This window comes from Notechis scutatus, chromosome 3 (genome assembly GCF_049901735.1).
Source record: "Notechis scutatus isolate UNSWTSFEM ecotype Mainland chromosome 3, rNotScu1.2, whole genome shotgun sequence".
NCBI lineage: Eukaryota > Metazoa > Chordata > Lepidosauria > Squamata > Elapidae > Notechis > Notechis scutatus.
In genome coordinates this window covers 196,272,558-196,293,933 of record NC_142011.1, presented here as the reverse complement: position 1 = coordinate 196,293,933, position 21,376 = coordinate 196,272,558, and the positions used below count along the sequence as shown (strand labels likewise).

The following is a 21,376-nucleotide window of genomic DNA, read 5'->3' as shown; positions in this document are numbered from 1 at the left end:
TTAAAATATGTATCATATACTCCCAATTTTTTTTTTTTTTTTTTGCTTTATCACATGTCCACCATAGGTGATAAAAAGTCCCTTCTTGACTTTTACACTTTCCAACATTCATCTGACATACCTTTATACATCTTAGATATCTTACAGGTTTAATCCCTCTTAAAATAAGAGGTGGTAGGGGAAGATCAGGCAGTTTCACCTAGGTTCTGCATCTGCTGTGCTGTGGCACAAAATGGCTCCATTCTAAATCATCCTTAAATTAAGTTGAACATATATGGAGGTGAGAGGTGCTTCCTTCAACATTGATATGTTTTCTAGCTGGCTCATCAGAGATGTACCAAAATTAAAAACATTTTGTGTTGTGGTTTTGTGCCTATTTGCAGCCAGAAGGTCCCGGAAATGCCAGCAGATGTTGTGGGCGCCCTGCTGTTTTTACAAGATTACGTTCATTACACAAAATTACCAAGAAGGGTGAGTATAACAAGGGTTTTTTTTGCGAATGAGTCCAATGTACTGAATGGACAAAAGCATCCAGAATTTTTGCCTGTGTTTCTTAGATCATCCTTAGATATGCTATAGAGCCGTGATGGCAAACCTATGGCACACATGCCGGAAGTGGCACGCAGAGCCACTTCTGCCAGCATGAGAGAGGTCGCCCGGAAGAGTCCCACTGCGCATGTGCGCCCGCCACCTGCCCAACAGCTGATTGTCGGGTATCTGGCGCGCATGCGCAGGAGGCGGAGGTGCACGTGGGGGGGGGGTCACGTGCGCATGCACAGGGGGTTTGGGGGGGGGGCTGCACACATTGCCTTCTGGGTGCTGGCACAATTTTTGGCACGGGAGCCCAAAAAGGTCAGCCACCACTGCTATAGAGCAAAGTTTCCCAAACTTGTCGACTTTTAAGATATGTGGACCTCAACCACCAGAATTCCCCAGCCTGTATGATCATTTCCCCTAGGAAGATCATCTCTGATAATTCTGGTTTTAAAAGGCAGCCACAGCTGAGAAAGATAAAGGAATAACTGAGCAGTTTGCTTTGCAAGGCTGACTTGCTTGGAATTCAGACATCACACTCTGAATAACGTAGTTCACCATTAATTTGGAACAAGACTAGTGTTTTTCTGAAAATAAGTTTTGATCTGCAACTGGCGAGCTTAACCAAAACTAAATGAAGTAACTGTAGATTTAATAAAAATAGCAATGGCTACTCCTTAATAATTCTTGTACGGTTGCAATTTCCCACTTCATGCCTAAGTGCTTCTATTCAGAAAGCCAAGATCTCAAATATAGAAATAGTTTGAAACATTTGGAAATGTAAAGCAAAAGATTGAGGCTGGGACTTTTTAAATATTTTACTGCACTGAAAAAAACTTGAAAATAAGTACATATGTTTTCTCTTCCTTTTTTGCCTCTTTTTGCACTTCTGCATTTTTCTGTAACTTTCTCAGTTTTTTAAATTTGTATTTTACCATACAATTAAGTTCTATTTGTATTTTACCGTACAATAACATTTTAAAAAGTGAAGAAACAAATATTTAACAGGAATAATGAGCCCTTTCTTTCCTTAGGTGGTCGAGGCCCATGTGCCTAATTTCATTTTTGATGAATTTCGGACAGTTCTATGAAATATCAACCGCTGATTCTGAATGGAAAGAAGAAACAAACCTCAAAAGGTGATAAGGAGGGGAAAAATCATTTCCAAATATATGAGTTTGCTAATCACTGAGTATTAATATTCTTCATAAAAATAACTGGAATCATGGCATCATAGCCGATGGATTATTAAATTCAAGCAGTGTATATTTTGTACTTAACCTATGATGTACACAATTCCTTTACAAAAATCATCTGTTCCTAGAGAACAGCATGTGAATAGGAAATGATATTTTTTTGTAACACAACTAAAAAAAATAACAACAGTGAAATGAATGGATTGTAAATGTTTACCATTTTCACCAGTGCATTATTTACATAATGCCGTTATGTATGTTAATTAGAATCCAAATAATGGAGTCGGAAGGACCTTGGAGGTCTTCTAGTCCAACCTTCTGCTCAGGCGGGAGGCCAATACCATTTTAGATAAATGGTTGTCCAGTCTCTTCTTTAAAACTTAAAGTGGAGCTTCCACTACCACTGATTAATTGTCCTGTCAGGAAATGTCTCCTTAGTTCTAGGTTGCTTCTCTCTTTGATTAGTTTTCATCCATTGCTTCTGGTCCTGCCTTCAGGTTCTTTGGAGAATAGGCTGAACTCCTCTAACTTTGTTGGGAGTCCCTGAGACATTGGAACACTGCAGTCATGTCTCCCCTAGTCCTTCTTTCATTAAATTAGATATATCCAATTCCTGCAACTGTCTTTCACATGTTTTAGCCTTCAGTCCCCTAATCATCTTTGTGGCTCTTCTCTGCATTCTTTCTAAAGTCTCAACATCTTTTTTATATCATGGCGACCAAAACTGAAAGCAACATTCCAAGTGTGATCTGAACCAAGGCATTATAAAGTAGAACTAACACTTCATGTGATCTTGAGTCAATCCCTCTGTTAATAACCTATTCAATATTAATATACAATTGTATACAATATACAATTTATGAAGCTTGCATGCTATGTTTGATCCAAAGTTTGCTGACTTCCTGGCTTATTTGATATTAGACAATGATGCTATTTTTCTCCTTGTCAAATGCCAGAAGTCACAGCGATCTTGTCATACTTCTACTAGTATCAGCAAGCTCCCATTTGTCCCCTTAGCTTAAATAAACTAGCCATGCTTGTAATAGACACATACTATTCAAAGAATGTCTTAGCAGTAAGGTTGGACCATAAGACAGCATTATATTTATTCAATAAATTTTTACTTGCTAATTCTCCTGTTTGATCTTAAATTTCTAATTTAACTAATACATCATATTCCTGTTTGTTAGATCTCTCATATCCACAATTTGAGGTAGCTTTTTCCATATAATTACACAGCTTCAATACTTGGACAACACTGAAAAGATCAAAATAACTCCTCCTCAGTTTTGTTCAGCATAAGATGAGAAACTTGGATAATTATTATATTTATTATATTAAGATACAATAACAAATTCTTGAAAGCCTGTCCAACTTTCTCTCTTTCCCATCTTATAGTATACAAGATCAAGGTGAGGTTAGAGTTTCTGCCTCCCCATTTCTGGACATCCAATTGGCAACTAGCACAGAATCCCAACATTATAGAAAATGAGAATGTAAATTAAGAGTTGGACAAAAACGATCAGAAAAGCAAGAATTTATTATAAGTTCTGGGCTATAACAATAACAACGAGAATGTAGAAGTTCACCCCTCTCCCCAAAGGTCCCCAAAGGTTAAAAGTTGCACACTTTAATGCAACAATAATATATATTGAAAACTTACAATGACACCCTGTAGTGTTACTGGTTTGTTTTTTAATTCTAATTGAATCAATGTTTGTCTTGGCACTGCCTACTCCTGGCACCCATTTAAAAACAAAACCCTTACGCGCACGCCCCTCAAAAAATATGTTTTTGGACCTGCCAGAAGACTCTTCCCCTTCTTTCTATAATTGAATGGAAAAGAAAATGGAGAAGATCCCTAAAATATGTACCAGAACTTGAAACAAAAACACAGTATATTCATGGAATATATGTTTACATGTTACTTGACAGAAAAGCTCAACACCAGAAAGTATCAGTGAAGAAATATACATGTAAGAGCTGCGGATGCTTTTTTAAAAATTGATTGAGCTGACCTCCTTAGTTTGATTTATTTTATTATGGTAACAAGGCAGTGCCATTTATACTGCCATTTTAGCTATCACTGTTACAGTAGCCGAAAAGGGTTGTTGCCAATATCGCTCTTAGAAACTTTATTTGTACAAAGTAACACAGACAAATGTGTGTGCATTTTTATGTACGTGAACACAGACACATAATAACCCTGTTTATCTCAGTATACCCATAGCTAAATCTTTTTGTCCATCAGGATGCCTGACTCTCTTCCCAGAAATCCAACAGAATGGAGATATTGCCACACATAGACATCACTGCTCCTTCTACTTCTCTGCTCCTTCTAGTTTCTCCTCTGCCATACACCTGGCTTTGAGATGTTGCAGTTCCAAGTTCCATCAGCCCCAGCCATCACTTATTTATGAAAGCTCTAGTACAACATCTTGAGGACCCTAGTTCTCTCAAAATGAGACCGCTCTAATGAAGCCGACAATATGAAGGCATCTAGAATTCCATGCCGTCGTACCCATAAATCTCAGCATTGGCTAAGTTCTTCCTGAGGTGGTAAGCCTTGGGCTGTATCATTTCAGGCTACAGCGGAAGCTCAGCCAGCATTCCTCCATAAATAAATAAAACCCTATATTTTTTGTAAACAAAAAACAAGACACTAGGGAGAATGCTTTTTCCAGTTTCTTTCTACAAAACCAATTTGGAAGGTCATTTAAATAAGCCAGTTTTAACCTGTGGTCTAAGAACAGTACGATGTAGCCCATGTTTGCTTTACTGTGCCAACATAAGCAAAATCATCCATTTTCGATTCGTAACCTCCTGGCAGGATAACTATGATTGCTGCTGTTGGTTAAGTCTCTATTAAGGGGCTGAACAAACTCCCATTTCTTTGTCACACACGCACACATACACAACACCCAAAATAGAAAATAGAAGAAGAGCAGCTGGTCAGGGCGAAAGAAAATAAGCCAGTTCTGTAGGACTAGAAAAAAAAATGTGAACAGAGTGTGGGGGGTTTCTAAGCTGTGATTTCTGGAAATACACTCATAGTTCAGATCAGTAGTTCTAGAAATTACATTAATTGGTTTGTTTGTTTTTTTGGTAAGTTCTGGCCTCAAAAGTCAGAGGGGGCAAGGGAAGGGAAGAACTTGGCAATCTCCCGTAACATGCTAGATACTTACTTACTCTTGGAAGTAACCTGTTGTGACCCTCTCTTGCTCCCTTGGATTAGAATGGTGGTTTTGGTGTGTTTTTTTTTAACACACCCTTGTTTGACAAGATTATCTATGTGCTTATAAACCTCAAAGCGCCACTGCAAGATCATCCCAGGCCCACGGTTTTGTTGCTGCTGTTGTCTTTTCGACTTAAGAGACAGGACCCATCCGAAAGATGTGAAGAAATCCAAGCAGTTGCTCTTCCCGTCTCTTTGCCCCTCTGTATTCAGTAGATGAGGCATTTCATTTCAGAATATATCAGTGGGAATATGACAGAGCAAGCTCGGTACATCACTGCGAGGCTGCTGAAAATGGCCCGGGGTTTGGTGATCCAAGATTCAGATTTGAAACAAAAGTAAGTGGCGTAGAGGGCAACGGCGAAGAAGTGGCCGATCAGGACAATGGGCTTCGGAGACAAACTGTAAAGAAAGATTTGGAAGCAGAAATAAATTATGAGGAATATATATTTTGTGAGTACAACACTAGAAACTCTGAAAAGATCATCCATTAATATGGACAGGATAATAGAACAATTTAAAGAATATTGCTATTTTCCCCCTTGAAACTTTTCCATAGAAGATTGAGAACCCACTTTTTACAGTAAGTTCTCTCTGCTTTTCCATATAGACTTTCTTTACAATACAGGATAATTCAACAGAGGGGGTGGTATAACAAGTTATTAATTTCTGACTGTTTATTAAACTCATTTCAGTGACTCCTATTCTTCAGTTTCCTGAGTCCTACTGGTTCCTGCTCGGTTTCTCTTTCTCTCTTCGCTATTTTCTTTTATTCAACATTTGCTGCCTTCATAAGCAGGCAAAGTTTTACATTTTACATTTTCAAGAGCCAAAGGTTCAGATAGGTGCTTCAAGAGACCACACTCAGCTGTAAGTATTTTATATGTGGAAGGTCTTGGATTTAATTACCATTAAAAGGCTGAATAGGAAAGACTTCCTTCAACTTCCATACGAGTAATCCTCGATTTACAATCATTCGTTTAATGACGGTTCAAAGTTCCAGTGGTGTTGGAAAAGTTACCTTCTGACCAGTTCTCACACTTAAAACCACAGGTAGTCCTCAACAAGAGTTCATTTAGTGACCGTACAAAGTTACAATGGCACTGAAAAAAGTGACTTGATAATTTATCACACTTATGACATGATTCACATTCGGATGCATGACAACTGACCCACATGTATGATGGTTGCAACTGTCCTAGCGTCACGTGATCCCCTTTTGCGATCTTCTGACAAGCCAAGTCAAAGGGGAAGACAGATTCACTTAACAACCGTGTTACTAATTTAACAACGGCAATGACTCACTTAATGAATGGGGCAAGAAAAGTCGTAAAATGGGGCAAAACGCACTTAAACAAATTTCTCACTTAGCAACCTAAACTTTGGGCCCAATTGTGGTTGTAAGTTGAGGGCTCTCTGTATAGCCATGGCCCTGCAGTCATGCGACCCAAAATTGGGGCAGTCGGCAACTGGCACGTGTTCAAGACAGTGGCCGTGTCCTGGCGTGATGGGATTCCCCCATTTGCGGACCTTCCCAAGGGGCTTCTCACGAGCAAACTCAAGGGGGGAAGCCAAGTTCGCTTAATGACCGCAGCAAAAAAAAAAAGTTTATAAAATCAGGCCTGATTCACTAAACAACTGCATCGCTTAGTGGTAGAAGTTCCATTGCCAATCGGGTGGGGTGTAAGTTGAGAACTATTTGTATTCAGACATAGCCAAAGACAGATTTTTACACCCTAAAGAATTGTTAAATAAAATACGGTATATGACTTGACTTAATTGTCTAGCCAGACAACGCACTCTTGATCGCCATTACCTTCCGTGTGTCTCTCTTTCTAAAAGGCTCCTGAGGCAAGTCAGGGGCTCTGCTAACTACAACTGCTGCCAATAACAAGTTGAACAAGAATTTTGGGGTGGGGGGAAACCCCCAACTTACATGGAAAGTAATCCAACTGGACCAGACACACACTTGCCTCCAAGCTTGAAATAGTAAAAGCAGGCTCTCCTTAGCTTGCATAGAGAATCTGTCAAATAGATGAAACACGACATCAACCTTAGCAGAAAGGCCAGGCAAAATGAGAAAATGAAAATTTACAGCACAACGGCACAATATTGGCCTAAATAAACATTCCCTTTAAAATCGTATCCCGCGTAGATGGACAAAACCAGATGGACTTGATATCGCGGCAACAGCAACTTTTGGGAGCGGTTCTGCAAGGGAGTCGTCTTTAATGTAGATTGTTATGTCATTGTGTGTTCTATCCTAGGCCTCCCCAAAAAGCACTAAGTCAATTCTGAGTCCTGGCAAGAACCTCTTTTATTACATCAATGTGAATTTATTTTATTCACGGATTGGCAATCTTGCGAAGGTAGACTAATGAGATCAGACCTTTATCAATCCTGGAACTCTGCCCGGTAAATAGTTCCACACTCGCTGCTGGCAGGGAAGGGCTGGGTTGTACAGACAACTCTCCATGAGGCTGGAGCAAACAAACGACCAGACCAAACGAGCGAGTTGTTTCCTGCAAAGCCCCCTCCCCTTTTGCTTCTCTTTTAATTCTGATGGGAGGGGCTATTCATCGTCCACCTGTGGCCTTACTCCCACATCGACCCTGAGTTCTTAATTGTGCCTTCCTTTTGGCAGCTCTGAGCCAGTTCCTGAAACTTCCCCGCCTCACTGCTGTCCGAGCCCGAAGGCAGCTGATGCAGAGCCCTCATCTGAGCCTTCCTCAGCCTCCAGGAATGGCCCGGGTTCCTCCCCAACCTCTTCACTACTATCCGACTCTGCTGCCACCTCTGCCAGCCGCCACCAGGCCACAACATTGTGAGGGATTATGGTGTACTCGGATATTTGACTCGGATCAGGAGCCACAATTGAGCAATGTAATTTGGCCCATTTGTGGGAGCAAGATGTGAGATCTTGTAATATCATCTGCCACAAAAGATTCAGGTACCAGAAGGAAAACCAACGAGGATGTTTCCAGCATGTCCTTCAACTTCTAGAAGAGTAGATACCAGCTGTTTTTATGTTTAAAGTTCACCTCTTTCAGGTATGACTTATGACAGGTCACTTAGCGACCATTCAAAGTTTTGAATGGCCTCCCCAAAAGATATTTATGACCTGGATTCAAAGTTCTGATGGTCACCCCTCCCTCCTGCAGTCAGGATCACATTTTTGGGGCGCTTGGCAACTAGTCTACATTTAAGGCCATTTGGGGCACAATTGTGGTTGTAAGTTGAGGACTGCCTGTAATTATAGGATTGTTCTATAATTGTCAGGATTCCGGCACTTAACCCCATTTAAATCTTGAGTCTTGAGCCAAACTTCCAAAACTTAAAAAGGATTTATTGGGAGTTAAACTGTCCAGCATTGCCTGGGTGTAGCCAACTCTGAGACACATCATTCATTGTCACCCTTGACCCTGGTTTTCCCTCCACCCCCTGGGTGTATCATAATTCATATTCTCCAATGGGACACATCTATAGCCAAGAGTCATCGACATGCTCTCCAGTTAGAATTTTGCACGGCAGAAACTTAGGTCACCTAGAAACTATCTCTGAAAGCATTTATGGAATGCAAGCTGCCGCATTGCTTCCCCCCTTCCTTTCTGTTGGCAACTCTCAAAAGACCATAGACATATTTCACGTTGACCTAATCAATCAGAAAATAAGATTCATCAAATTTATATATACAGGTAGTCCCTTATTTAGAGCAGTTCATTTAGTGATCGTTCAAAGTTAGAGCAGCCCTGAAAAAGTAGCTTATGACCGTTTTTCACAGTCACGACCCTTGCACCATCTCCATGGTCATGTGACCAAAATTCAGACACCTGGCATCTGGTTCATATTTATGATAGCTGCAGTATCCCAAGGTCATGTCATCAGCTTTTGTGTGCTTCTGACAAGCAAAGTCAATCGGGAAACCAGATTCACATAACAACTGGATTACTATCTTAACAACTGCATTGGTTCACTTAATGACTGTGGCAAGAAATGTCATAAAAGGGGGCAAAACTCACTTAAATGTCTCGGGTAGCAGCATAAATTTGGGGCTACACACACATATACACACAGAGATTTCTTACAACACAAAAATGAGTTAAGTGTACAGGAAGTGAATAATTATTTGATTGACTGTATGGAGGAAGGAGCCTGAGAGAAAAATGCCAATATTTCTAAAGGGTCATGCATCAGATGGGAATTAAGACAGGAGCAGCCTGAGGTGCAGGATGTGGGTTAACTTAAACCATTAAGACCAGTATTTCTCAACCTTGGCAACTTGAAAACAGTCAAGAATGAAGGAGACAGCAGGAAGAATAGCAAGGATGCAGCACAAATCATTCTGCTAAAGGGAAGGAGAAGAACCAGAGTTGAAAGAAAAAATGCATTTTTGAATAAGCACATACCATCTGTTGCAGCGAATAGTTCGTAAAGCGCCTGAGCAAGAACATTCACAACAAAGGAATGAGACTTGTTTCTTGTCCAGTAGAAGGTCTTTTTGGCCTGCAAAAGATAAATTTCCAACAGATTGCTCCACTTGATATTCAATCAGATGAAAGGGGGGGGGGGACGGGACGATTTCAAATATAAAACAAAAGGCGTACTTGAAGTTGTATAAAAGAAACTTTGAGACCTTCAATTCTTTATAAAAGAAAAAATATATGGATCTTACTTGCAGCAGAGCAGAGTCTTCATACAGGTCTGGAATGGTCTGTAGCAAACACCTCCAGATTTTGATGTCATTCAGAGCAACGCTCATTCCTCCACCTGTCAGAGGATGCCTCATATTGTAAGCGTCTCCTAGGAGGAGGACTCCTAAAAGAGAAAGAGTCCTAACATCAAAACTCGCACAGATGCAATTTTGGGGGATTTGATTTAAATGTTTGAAAGGCTTCTTTAAAACCCTCCATGCAAATTGTTAAGTGACCGGCTGGTAAAACTACAAGGAAGCCTCCATTTTAGCCGCCAACAGGGAGAACGGGGCCTCTGTTACCTCCAAATGTCAATTAAACCGCAGTGTCTTTCATGACGAAGTGCATCATTGCTTAGCGTTGTCAAATCCTACAAATGATCTCATCCGTGGCAGTTTGCATCAAACTCATGTAAATGGCTGTGAAACCAAAGGGAAGTGGCATAATGGCTCAGCAGTTAAGACATTGGGCTTGTCGGCTGGAAAGCCAGCAGCCCGGGTTCAAGACCCGAGCCGCACACAACGGGGTGAGTTCCCATCCTAGCAACAGCTCCTGCCAACTAGCAGTTCGCGAGTAGGTAAATAGGTACCCACTTCGGTGGGAAGGTAACAGCACTCTGTGACGGCATGCTGGCCACATGGCCGTGGAAATGTCTTCCTCGATGGCCTTGAAATGGAGATGAGCATCGCCCCCCTACAATCGGCAATGATTAGCCGAGTAAAATCCACAGAAACTCCTTTACCCCATAAGTGTAAAGATGTCATTATGCAAATGAGATAACTTGGGGCAAATGATGTACTATTAAATTACGGTTGAACTAAGTGGAACTGCCCTCCTGCAAAGCGGGTTTTCTCTGAGTCTCTCTGATGTACAGTCAATTATGAGTCAATATTTCCACTCCAGGAATCCATATTAAAAAATCTTTAATCAACCAAAGCCATTTTACTAATAAATGTATTCTGACATTTACTGTGGTACATACAGGGAGGAGGCCAACTTCATTGTAAAGAGAATTGCTCTAAAGGCTAAGGGTTATTAGCAATGGCCAAAAAGATTGGCTGAGGTGCAAAGAAATAGGCAAATAATTTTGTTTGCTCCAATTTCAGACCTTGTGATTCAAAAATATAAGGTCAACTTATGTCAGAAGTCTTTCAAAAGAGCCCCTTGGCTGAAAGGGCACCAGAAAGGAGCATTTCCCGGTTAAGGGGGTGGGGGGAGAGAACCATTCTGTGCTCCCAAGTCTTTTGTTAGATCTGGGGTGTGGCAACTTTAAGACTTCTGGACTTCCAGAATTCCCAGCATGACTGGCTGGGGAATTCTGGGAGTTGAAGTCCCCAAGTTTTAAAAGTTGCCAAGATTGGACAGCTCTGTGATAGATTGTGATATTTTCTGCATTCTCTGCTTTGTTCACAGACCTGCTTTATTGACAGGACAAGGCGGAAGAAAGCTTGCCGGCATGACTCTCAGACGTTCGTTCTGTACTGCTATGAGGAAAGGCTCTTGAAAGTGTTCTGTTAAAAAAAAAAAAAAAGCAAGCAAATTTGGTGCATGAGTTTTAAAACAATTTGTCGTGCCCCCATCGGAGCCTGAATCTGTGGGAGAAGACGAGCTGGAATCAGAGCCATTGTCTTCGGAAGAAAATGGGGAAAGCCAGGGTCTTTCAGGATTAGAACAGCTTGTAGACAGGGAGGAACAGGGGCAGGATGAACATGAGAGACAGAGCTCAGGCAATAAGCAAGGACCACCCCCTCCTGATCCAAGAGCCCGGAGAGTGGAGAAGAGGCGTGAACAGCACAGACTGAGCAGGCTACTTGGGAGAAGACTGCCCCGCCCATCTTCATACAAGGCACACCTGGGCAGTGAGACTTAAGGAGATGCTGTGGGGATGGGCATTTGTCGGGAACAAACGCTGGCAACTTAGAGGACATGAAAGTGTTGAGTGCCAATGTTTGAATTTTCCAAGAGTCCTTGCATTCTTTCTGGCGTTCTGGACCAATTACCTGGATCTGTTGCTTCCTGGACTCCTTGATCTGCCCTGCTGGATTTATTGCTGTGCAGCCCTGGTGTGTACAGGGTTGGGCTGGACTAATTGCATCCAGAGGCTTCTTGAGGTTTGTGGGTGGGTTTGTTATCACTTTGCTCTGGGACTTGCCAGAAACGTGGGAGCATTTGGGGAAATTTGGAGCAATAAAGGGGTGGTTTGAACTGCCAGCTGTTTGTGTTATCTCTGTGCCATGCCCGGGGGTCGTCACACATTTGTCTTTGAGCCAAGATTAAGAAGAGAATGCACATAACAGAAAGAAGATCTCTGATAATCCAAGGTCAACTTCAGTTCTTCAGCTAAAACACTTTAAGACAGGGGTCGCCAACCTTTTGGACCTCAGGGACCACCAAACTCATAATTTTAGATCCCAGGGACCACTAACTGGTTCTGTGGGCGTGGCCTAATTTGTGGGTGTGGCTTGGTGGTCATGTGACTGCTAGGCATGGCTTGTATGTAAATATTATAAATATTTATATAAATATTGAATTTTTTATTAAAAAAAGAGCAACTTTTACCCAAAATCAGGCAAAGCAGGCAGACTGAGTTGCTCACAGAATCACAGATTCATTCAGAGATCTATCTAACTGCCATTGGCTAGCTCAGTCTGTCACATAAAATTTGCTTGCAAGCAAACTCACAAAATTAACTCACAACACACCATGCATGTAAATATTGAATTTTTTATAAAAAAGAGCAACTTTTACCCAAAATCAGGCAAAGCAGGCAGATTGAGTTGCTCACAGAATCATTCAGTGATCTATCTATCTGCCATCGGCTAGCTCAGTCTCTCAAATTTGCTTGCCGTGAGTCTGCACTGAATTTGCTTGCAAGCAAACCTTCAATCCTAAGGGAGGTTCGGCTGTGCTGAGCCGAAGATCTAAAGACTAGCTAGAAAGCAAGATATCCAACCATTTGCTGCTTCCCAGCTAATCTAAATCTCCCGGCACAGCAGAACAGATGATGGTCGGAAAAAGGAAAAATAGCAATTTAGCAGGCAAGTTTACCGGGTAAGGAGTGAGTGGGCGGGGAGGGTTCCCGCGGGCCATGTGGGCGGCACAGCCTTGTGTTTCTGCGCAGCCTGGATTAATTGCTTTGTGGGGGTGCGCTGGGGGTGAGATTTCTCTGCGGCCTACCAAAATTTTCTCAGGGCCCATTAGTGGGCCGTGGCCCACCGGTTGGCGACCGCTGCTTTAAGACAATGTTTATCCACCTTGACAGTTTTAAGGTATGCACACATCTTAAACTCTGTAGTTTAAGGCAGGGGTCCCCAACCCCTGGGCCACCGCCCACTTTTGGGCCGTGACCTATTTGGAATTGGGCTGTGCGAGTGGCTGGCCAGAGTGTGTGCACACAGTTCAAGTTGTGTGAGCAGTGGGCCAGCGGGCACTTACCCGCGTGCCGGCCTGCCACTCACACGGCCCAGTTCCCCTCTCTCCCCACAGCCAGGTCACCAAGCCACAAAGGTTGGGCCCCGCTGGATTAAAGTAGCCAAGATTGGGAAACACTGCATTAAGACAGGTGCCTAAACTACTATTCAAGTCACTGGCTTACAAATAGTTCTCAACTTGTGACCATTCATTTAACAAACATTCAACAGGGATTCAACATTATAATGGCAATGAATAAAGTCAGTTACAGCTGGTCCTCACACTTATGACTGTAGTAGTGTCTCTTTGGTCAGGTGATCACCATTTGCAACCTTCCCAGGGGGTTTCCAACATGCAAATCAATGGGAAAACCTGGGTCCACTTAACCACGTAATTCATGTAATGATCCCAGTGATTTTCTTAATAACCAGAACAAAAAAAGATCAGATGCAACTCATCAACTATGCTGACTAGCAACAGAAGTTCCTGTCTACATTGCAGTCATAAGTCGAGGACTACCTGTAAAGATATTAAGACTCCGTGCAAAGGTTACTGTTACCTGGCAGCTGTGTATAAATCTTTTCAACCATGTATTCCTTAAGATTTTTGGGCATTTCACCTCGAATGTCAACAAGAACTCGAGTTTCGTTGGAAGAAATCTGGTAGATAAGCACTGGGCTAGGATTTCCTAACACCAGCTCGGCGTAATTGGCTTTAAACTGAGGAGAATTCTTTATAGACAAAGAAAGAAAGAAAAACATTATTTAAAAAAAAACAACGAATTTCCCAGAACCTTCCTGCTTTGCCTTGACTGCAATGAGTAATTTTCGGCTGACAAATAATCCAAGGCTCATAGACTTTCAACAAAACTGAAAGTTCAAATACCAACAGGCTCTACCACAACCCATCACCAGGCTGAAATCGTTACACTGAGCTGTGTTGTTTTCTCCCCACTATAATTTATTTTCCCTCTAACTCATGCCTGAAGATGATTCTTTGCAAACCAGTTTGAGAAAATTTGGAGTTGAGGAGCAGGATTAAACTGCTTTAAAGAAACGCACAAACGTTTCACTCAACAACAGAAACTTACAGTAAAGAGGAAATATATTTTATTGTTCATCTATTAACTGCAGCTAGAATTGTATTTGCTCAAAATTGGAAAAGCGAAGAGATTCCTACTGATGAAATGTGATTACAAAAATATTAGAATGTGCAGAAATGAATAGATTAACGTTGCAATTAAAGAGAAGGAACAAACTGAATATAATTATAAGTTATGGGAACTATTTCATCGATGGCTAGAGAAAAAATATGAAAGGTAGAAATAGCTAACAGATTAGTGAAATATAGAAAAAAGGTTTATGGAATTAAACATGTTAAGAAGAGGAGCGTTATAGTAATACACATTATTTATATTAATAAGATAAGAATAAGATAAGGACAGAGAATTAATACCAAAGTAATGAACATGGATGTAAATTTTAATTGTTATTCCACAAGATATTTGTATCCAGACGACACACCGTTAAAAGGAAGATGAGTTGTATGTACTTTAAATAAAATAAAAAATAATTACAAAACAAAAAAATCACAGAAATGTTGGGCTCAATTGTGGTTGTAAGTTGAGGACTGCCTGTAATTATAACTACAACCCTCCAAATTTGATGATAATATTGCTTCGTGTTTTACGAAACCACTTACCTTCAAAATGCATCCTACGAAATGAGAAGGGACTTTCACTTTGCTGGAGATAAGATTTTTTCGAAACTTGGAAAACAGACCATCAGCAACTACCGTTAAGGGTGCGTGGAGTTCCTGAAATACAAAAGAAATAAACTTTAAACCATCAACGTTGATTTAAAGTTTGACAATGGACTCCAAAGCAAACACAAAATTGACAGGATGCTTCTTTTCAATATGCAAATGGTAATGATCATCACGATGCACAACCTTCACAGGTAGTCCTCAACTTTGACTGTAACTGAGCCCAGAATTACAGTCATGGAATCATAGAATAACAGAGTTGGAAGGGACCGTGGAGGGGGGCAGCTGCCAGTATTTCGAACCTGGTCATAATTAGCCCGGGGAGTTCCATCCTAACATTGAATGGTTGCTAAGCAAACGGTCATAAGTTGAGGACTACTTGTACCTTACTGGTTTTAACAGGCCAACCTGAAATGCAAAGTCGTATGTGAGGCACGAATGAGTGAATAATTTTTGAATGTTTCATTCTGCATTGAATTCTTCTCACCCACAATTTTCTCACAGATCTTTATATTCCTCAATCTACACCTTGCACACATCCCAACATCCACATTAAGTGCTTTGAAAACAATGATTCCATTGGAAGGTATATATTACTTAGCCTAATTCAGTTGCAGGATTTGGATTTGGCTAGTCCAGAGAAAAGAAGGACTAGGGGTGACATAGCAGTGTTCCGATATTTGAGGGGCTGCCACAAGGAAGAGGAAGGTCCACCTATTCTCCAAAGCACCAGAAGGTAGGACAAGAAGCAACAGATGCAAACTAATCAAGGAGAGAAGCAATCTGGAATTAAGGAGAAATTTCCTGACAGTGAGAACAATCAACCAGTGGAAGAGCTTGTGTTCAGAAGTTGTGGGTGCTCCATCACTGGAGGCTTTCAAGAACAGACTGGATTGCTAAGACCTTGTTGGAGGAGATGCCTTAAGGATTGAAAGACTAAAATATATTGCAATAAGACTTTAAGAAACAGATTTGGACTTTCTTTTTCTCTAATTGATATTACCCCAGGAGGAGAGAGTGGGAACTCTGTCTTGGTTTGGACTGACTGAGAACTTTGGGATTGTCTTATTTTTCCTTTGGAATATTCTGGCTGTTGTAAGAGAAAAGAAAAGAAAAGATTTATAATGGCTTCTTCTATCGAGGAACTGAGAAAAGATTATGAGCAAGCAAAACAAAATGGTAAAGCTGGTGTGAAAGAAGCCTTTCTTTTTTTAGAAATGGCGCTTATTAATTATCAACAAACATTGCAACAGATGAAGACAGCAGAAGAAGAACAAAGGGAGGAAGCCATCTTTAATAAATCTCAGAACTCGACCAAGAGGGAAGGAAGAGGAAAAAGAAGAGAAATAAAGGACTTAAGATTTAAAAAAAACATTTAAGAAAGGGAAAAACAAGGTGCAAAATCAATATAAGGATGGTAAACAAAAGGGAAGAGAAATGCGACAGAGAAGGGAAGCCAGTAAGGCAGAAGCTAGAAGAAGGGGGCTAGAAAGGTTTGTTGGGGAAGAAAGAAAGGGAAAAGGTGGAGAAAAGCTACAAAGTTTTGAAATTAAATGAGAAAAAAGAAATTTTTTTTAGGGATGAAGGATAAGTATAATTTCTTCAAAGAGATTTTGCAAGGTACATAAGATGATATTGTAGTATTGTATCAGAAATAGAAAATTTAAATGGCTTGAGAGTTGATAAAAGATTAAAATGTTGGAATGTTAATAATGATTGGTTTGAAAATATAATATGAGGGAGATTTAGAATATTAAACTTTAATTAAAGAGTTTATTAAGATTATGGTATTGATGTTATAATAAAACTTTCATTATAGTATTTTGTTTTTAATATTTAAATTTATTGCTTAACTATGTATTTAATTGTTTTAGATGTATTATTCAGTTAGAATGTACCAAGCAAAATCAGATTGGGTATTTTAAAGATTAATTTGATTAATTTAGTGGGGAGATAGAAAGGCATCATACTCTGATTAGTGATTTCAGGAGAAATTTCTTTCTTTTTAAAAGGAATGAGACAAAGGTATAATAGAGAATGGACAAAAGATATAAATATAATGACTCAAATTAAGATGATTAATTAAGATAGAATTAAGAAGAGTGAAATATGTGGAGAAGTTAATATAGAAGATTTAGAATGGTAAATAAAATAAGTAATGATATGTAAGATGAGCTGAATATAATTGAAGTCCATGAAAAGAGAGATACCTGGGTCCAAGTTACTTTCCAAAAAGATTTTTTTATGTTTTGTGTGTTGTGTGATTATGTTGTTGTTTTTTGGGGGAAAATTAATAAAACCTTGTAGAAATATAGAATGAGAACAATGGTAACTAAGTCAGAAAGAAGTAGATGAAATAATAATAATAAAATTGAATAAGAGTAAAGAGAAATAAAGGGAAATTGGATAAGAGGTTTTGGTATGTTTATATGGAAATGGTTTAAAACAGAATTATAGTTTATCTGACTTGTTAAATTTATAATGGAAAAAGGTTTAAACATGTAATGGATAATGATGACTTGTGTGTTTTGAAAATCAATAAAACTTGTTTTTTTAAAAAAAAAAGAACAGACTGGATTGCCATCTGTCCTAAATGGTGTAGGGTCTCCTGCCTGGGCAGGGGGTTGGACTAGAAGGCCTCCAAGGTCCCTTCCAACTCTATTATTCTGTATTCTGTAGTGCCACGGCTGCCATTCAAAATGGCCTCCTCCTGCTGTACCTCAATGTGCTCGGGATTGCACAAGGCTTACACTCTTGAAGTGGCTTCAGAGAATGCTCTTTTGTGGTCTCTGCACGGTCCCAAAACTGCACACAAACGCATTCATGTGCCGTTTTCAGAGGGTCTGAAGGCTCCTTGAGAGCACAGCTCTCTCACACAACTTCCGAGGCTGCACAAGACCATGCCTCATTCTCACATGGCCTCCAACTTCTAAAAATCATGCTCAAATGGGATCTGCCTTCAAGAATTGTCCTTGTCGGCTGCTGGTGCATGCTTGCGTCACCCAAAATGTGTCACTTTTGACATGCGTGTCACCTTTGACATGCATGTCGTAGGTTCATCATCACTGTAATAAGCAATCCCCTGAACCCAGCTTGTTTAAAACTGACATAGTATCCTAGAACACTGGAATAACCAGAATGGCTGGAAAATCTCACCTTTGTATCACCAGTTTCTTTATCTTTATATACGATTCCAGCTACACATTCCTCTTCTTCAAGTAACTGTACCACTGTCCCCTCAATAAATTTTGCACTGAAAAAAAGCAGATTTATTTAAAAATGCATACATTTTATTGTGTTGGATTGAAATGGGCGCCTCTGTTTAGAAATGTTGCAAGTTGGAAAGTATTTCTTCTCTCTTTTCTTTTTAGTCTGAACTAAAGACTAAAACTAGAGAGCCTTCTTGAAACAGACAAAGTAATCTAGCCTGACTGCCAGGTTGATATAATGGTTAAGTTGCTAGTCGGAACAGGGAAATCTAGTTCACTGTGAACCACAAAAAAATTGTTCATTCTCTCTCTGTACCCCTCTTTTTCTACGTGTGTGATTTTAATTTTCATATGAAGTACTTTCATATAACTTTTCATATAAAGTACATGCAATTATATTCAATCTTAGACAAAACAGCTGTTAAAAAAAAAACTGGACTTCTGAAGTAAAAAAGAAAAGAAAAGGAAGAAGATGTTAAAATGTCATCCGTGAAAGAAAATAGTGTAAGAAAAACATGAGGAAAGAGAGAATAACCATGTGCTGTCAGGTTGGTATGTTCTAGGAACCATTCTAGACCGGGGAGTGGGGGGCAATTAATTTTCCCAAGAGGCCAATGAGAAACTTGTCGGGGGCTGCGTCTACCCCGCCCCCATTGCTGCTGACGCCCCGCCCCCTGCACCTGCCCTGATGCTGCACCAATTCCCAATCCCAATGTTGACCTGGTGCTCTGCTCCCACAACGTCCCACCTCCAATTGCTGCTGCTGGCCACAGTCGAACTGCCCACAGGTCAGATGTGGCCTGCGGGGCATGAAATGCCCAGGTCTGATCTAAGTAGACCTTCTTCAAGATCGTGTGTCCTGAGCCTGGACTTTCAGGTCTTCCAATAGTGCGCGAAACATACCATTCTTTATCTAGACGTTGTTTCTAAACCTTGGCCATTTGAAGATGCGTGGACTTCAGTTCCCAGAATTCCCTACCTAGCTGGCTGGGGAATTTGAGAATTGAAATCCATACATCTTAAAATGGCCAACCTTGAGAAATACTGCACTAATTTGAGAGCCTAGACCAGTCTTTGCGAACCTTTTCAGCACCGAGGACCAAAATGGGAGTCCCGGAAACTAGAAGAGTAACTTCCCGGCACAGGAAACCGGAAGAGCAGCTCCTCAGCACACATGCTTGTGCCGGGAAGCTGAGCTTCTGGTTTTTGGTGCGCACATGCGCATCAGGAAAGTGTTCTTCTGGTTTCTGGTGCTTCCGCATGCACAAAGACCAGTATGCGTGCTGGAACCCAGAAGAGCAACGGGCGACAGCTGGCGTGCTGGGAGGAGAGATGGCTCTGCATGCCACTTCCAGCATGCATGCCACAGGTTCACCATCACGGGCCTAGGTCAACCTCTGTCCTCTGAAGATGTTTCTATAAATCACTTTTTCTTTCCATCGTATTTAACAAGGTTCTTTCTTGATATTAGAGTTGCTACTTACAGGGAGAACTTTGATTCAGAGTGCCTGGAACATTCACATAACACTTGCAAAAGCATGTTAATTTTTTCCCCCAGGAATGCACTGTGGTTGGGAGGGCAATCCCATGAACCCAGGAAAAGACACAACTGCTTTAAGGGGCTTCTGACAGATGCAATGCACAAATTCAAGTGTACTCCGAGACCTATCCCTCTCTTCAAATCCAATCCATTTTCTGGACTGATTATAGCTTACAAGATATAAGGGTTTATTTTACATTCAATTTCGACAATTTATTCTTTGCTTTCAGGTTGTCAGTATGCTAAAAATGACAAATTAGGCCTCAACAGGAGTAGCCTGCTTTGTGACACTGGCGATTCAAACGGCAAAACAAAACAAAAGGGCTTATGGAATAACTTCTAGGAGTTTCATTGACAGAACATATAAAAACCAATCCAACTGATATTGCAAATGCTTCTTCTGGTTAACTCCAAACTATTCTCAAATGCAACGAATAAAAGAAAAGCACATTTAAAATGAAAAATAGATGGAGGCATCTTAAGAAGACCCTGTTAGCCATGTGGCCTAACCTATTTGTGTTGTGACTTTAGATGATTAAACTTACTTGGGTTCCGACATGGCTGCCCTTCGGAGACCCATGATGAAGCGTCCATGATGAAATGCTTTCCCGTTCTGCACTTGCCCAGCTGCTGTGCAAGGGTAAGGGATCTCAACCTCTGCCTTGTTTTCAAGGTTATGAACAATGTAGCCATTTATTGTATGAGCATCTATACCTTCCACAGCATCTGCAAAATAAATGAATAAAGGAGGAAGTTTTAGGAGGAGCCAGCTAACTTTAAAACATGCATCTGCAGTGTACTTTTCAAACAGACAGTTATATCTCCCTAAGAACATCTTAAGGAGATATTTACGCACGTGAGATCTGAGCAGCTTGACACAATGGTCAGATATGGGGGAATTCCATTCTATAGTCCCTACAATGGACGTCTCTGCATTTGCAGAGCGGCAGATGTAGAAGACCTGGCTCACATCCTATTTGATTGTCGCCTATATAAGGTGAGAGGCAGGTAAACTCGGTCTGTATACCAAACGAATGACCCATTGGGATCCCCATATCAAAATAATTTACCTTATGTGCGGCCAGAATCTGGAAATAACATTTAACACAGCACTGTACTTGAGCAAAATGGTTCGGTTGAAATTGGTATATATGGGACTGATTGGGGTAGATTGTAGGGGTGACACTGAAATATAATGTTATCATATTTTATTTATATATTATTGTATTTTATTCCAATTTCTTTGAAAATCATATTTTATTCCGATTTCACTGAAAATCGTATTTTATCCAATTCTATTTTAAATTGTTTTTATCAGATTTTAGTAATAATTTGTGTCTGGAATTCTGCACTTTGATATGGCCCAAGGACTAATCAATAAGGTAAACGAACACATCTAGGGTGACTGGTGGTATAGCCCAGGGCAACTATACGATCTGTGGCCTTCAACACGCAGAATTCCTGAGCCAGCATTGCTGGGAGCTTGAAGTCCACAGGTCGTAAAATTGCCATAGTTGCCCACCCTGGGATATACAAAATCAGGATTCATAACACAGCAGCCTCTCAGCCAGTCTGAATGGAGTCAAAGACCGAGATTGAATCCAGTTTGGATTCAGGTCTAAATGAAGTTCAAGTTCAAATGCTTTTTTTCTTTTCTTCCCCCATGTAGGCTTTAGCTCCTGTAATCCAGAAATTTCCTGTTTTTTCCACTTCTGGATAGGAAAAAAAAAAAAGCATTGTTCTTTTGAATGGGAAATAGGGAATTTCCCGGGAAATAGAAAAAGGACTTACTATCC

At 40.5% G+C, this 21,376-nt stretch overlaps 2 protein-coding genes across 2 annotated transcripts in view; one reads left to right on the top strand and one right to left on the bottom strand.

Moving 5' to 3' along the window:
• Positions 1-2,861, top strand: part of WASHC5 (WASH complex subunit 5) — a 36,627-nt gene extending 33,766 nt beyond the window's left edge. The window contains exons 28-29 of the mRNA XM_026679133.2: positions 384-471; positions 1,569-2,861. Of these exons, the coding sequence (XP_026534918.2) occupies positions 384-471; positions 1,569-1,625 (145 nt within the window). The 3' untranslated portion in view covers positions 1,626-2,861. The remainder of the gene's footprint in view (positions 1-383; positions 472-1,568) is intronic.
• A 390-nt stretch (positions 2,862-3,251) lies between these two features.
• SQLE (squalene epoxidase) overlaps positions 3,252-21,376 on the bottom strand; it is a 34,515-nt gene continuing 16,390 nt past the window's right edge. Inside the window, exons 4-12 of the mRNA XM_026679130.2 lie at positions 20,126-20,306; positions 17,988-18,084; positions 14,769-14,882; positions 13,627-13,798; positions 11,072-11,167; positions 9,638-9,780; positions 9,372-9,468; positions 6,902-6,989; positions 3,252-5,367 (exon numbers count right to left, since the gene is read on the bottom strand). Coding sequence (XP_026534915.1) covers positions 5,175-5,367; positions 6,902-6,989; positions 9,372-9,468; positions 9,638-9,780; positions 11,072-11,167; positions 13,627-13,798; positions 14,769-14,882; positions 17,988-18,084; positions 20,126-20,306 — 1,181 coding nt within the window. The 3' untranslated portion in view covers positions 3,252-5,174. The remainder of the gene's footprint in view (positions 5,368-6,901; positions 6,990-9,371; positions 9,469-9,637; positions 9,781-11,071; positions 11,168-13,626; positions 13,799-14,768; positions 14,883-17,987; positions 18,085-20,125; positions 20,307-21,376) is intronic.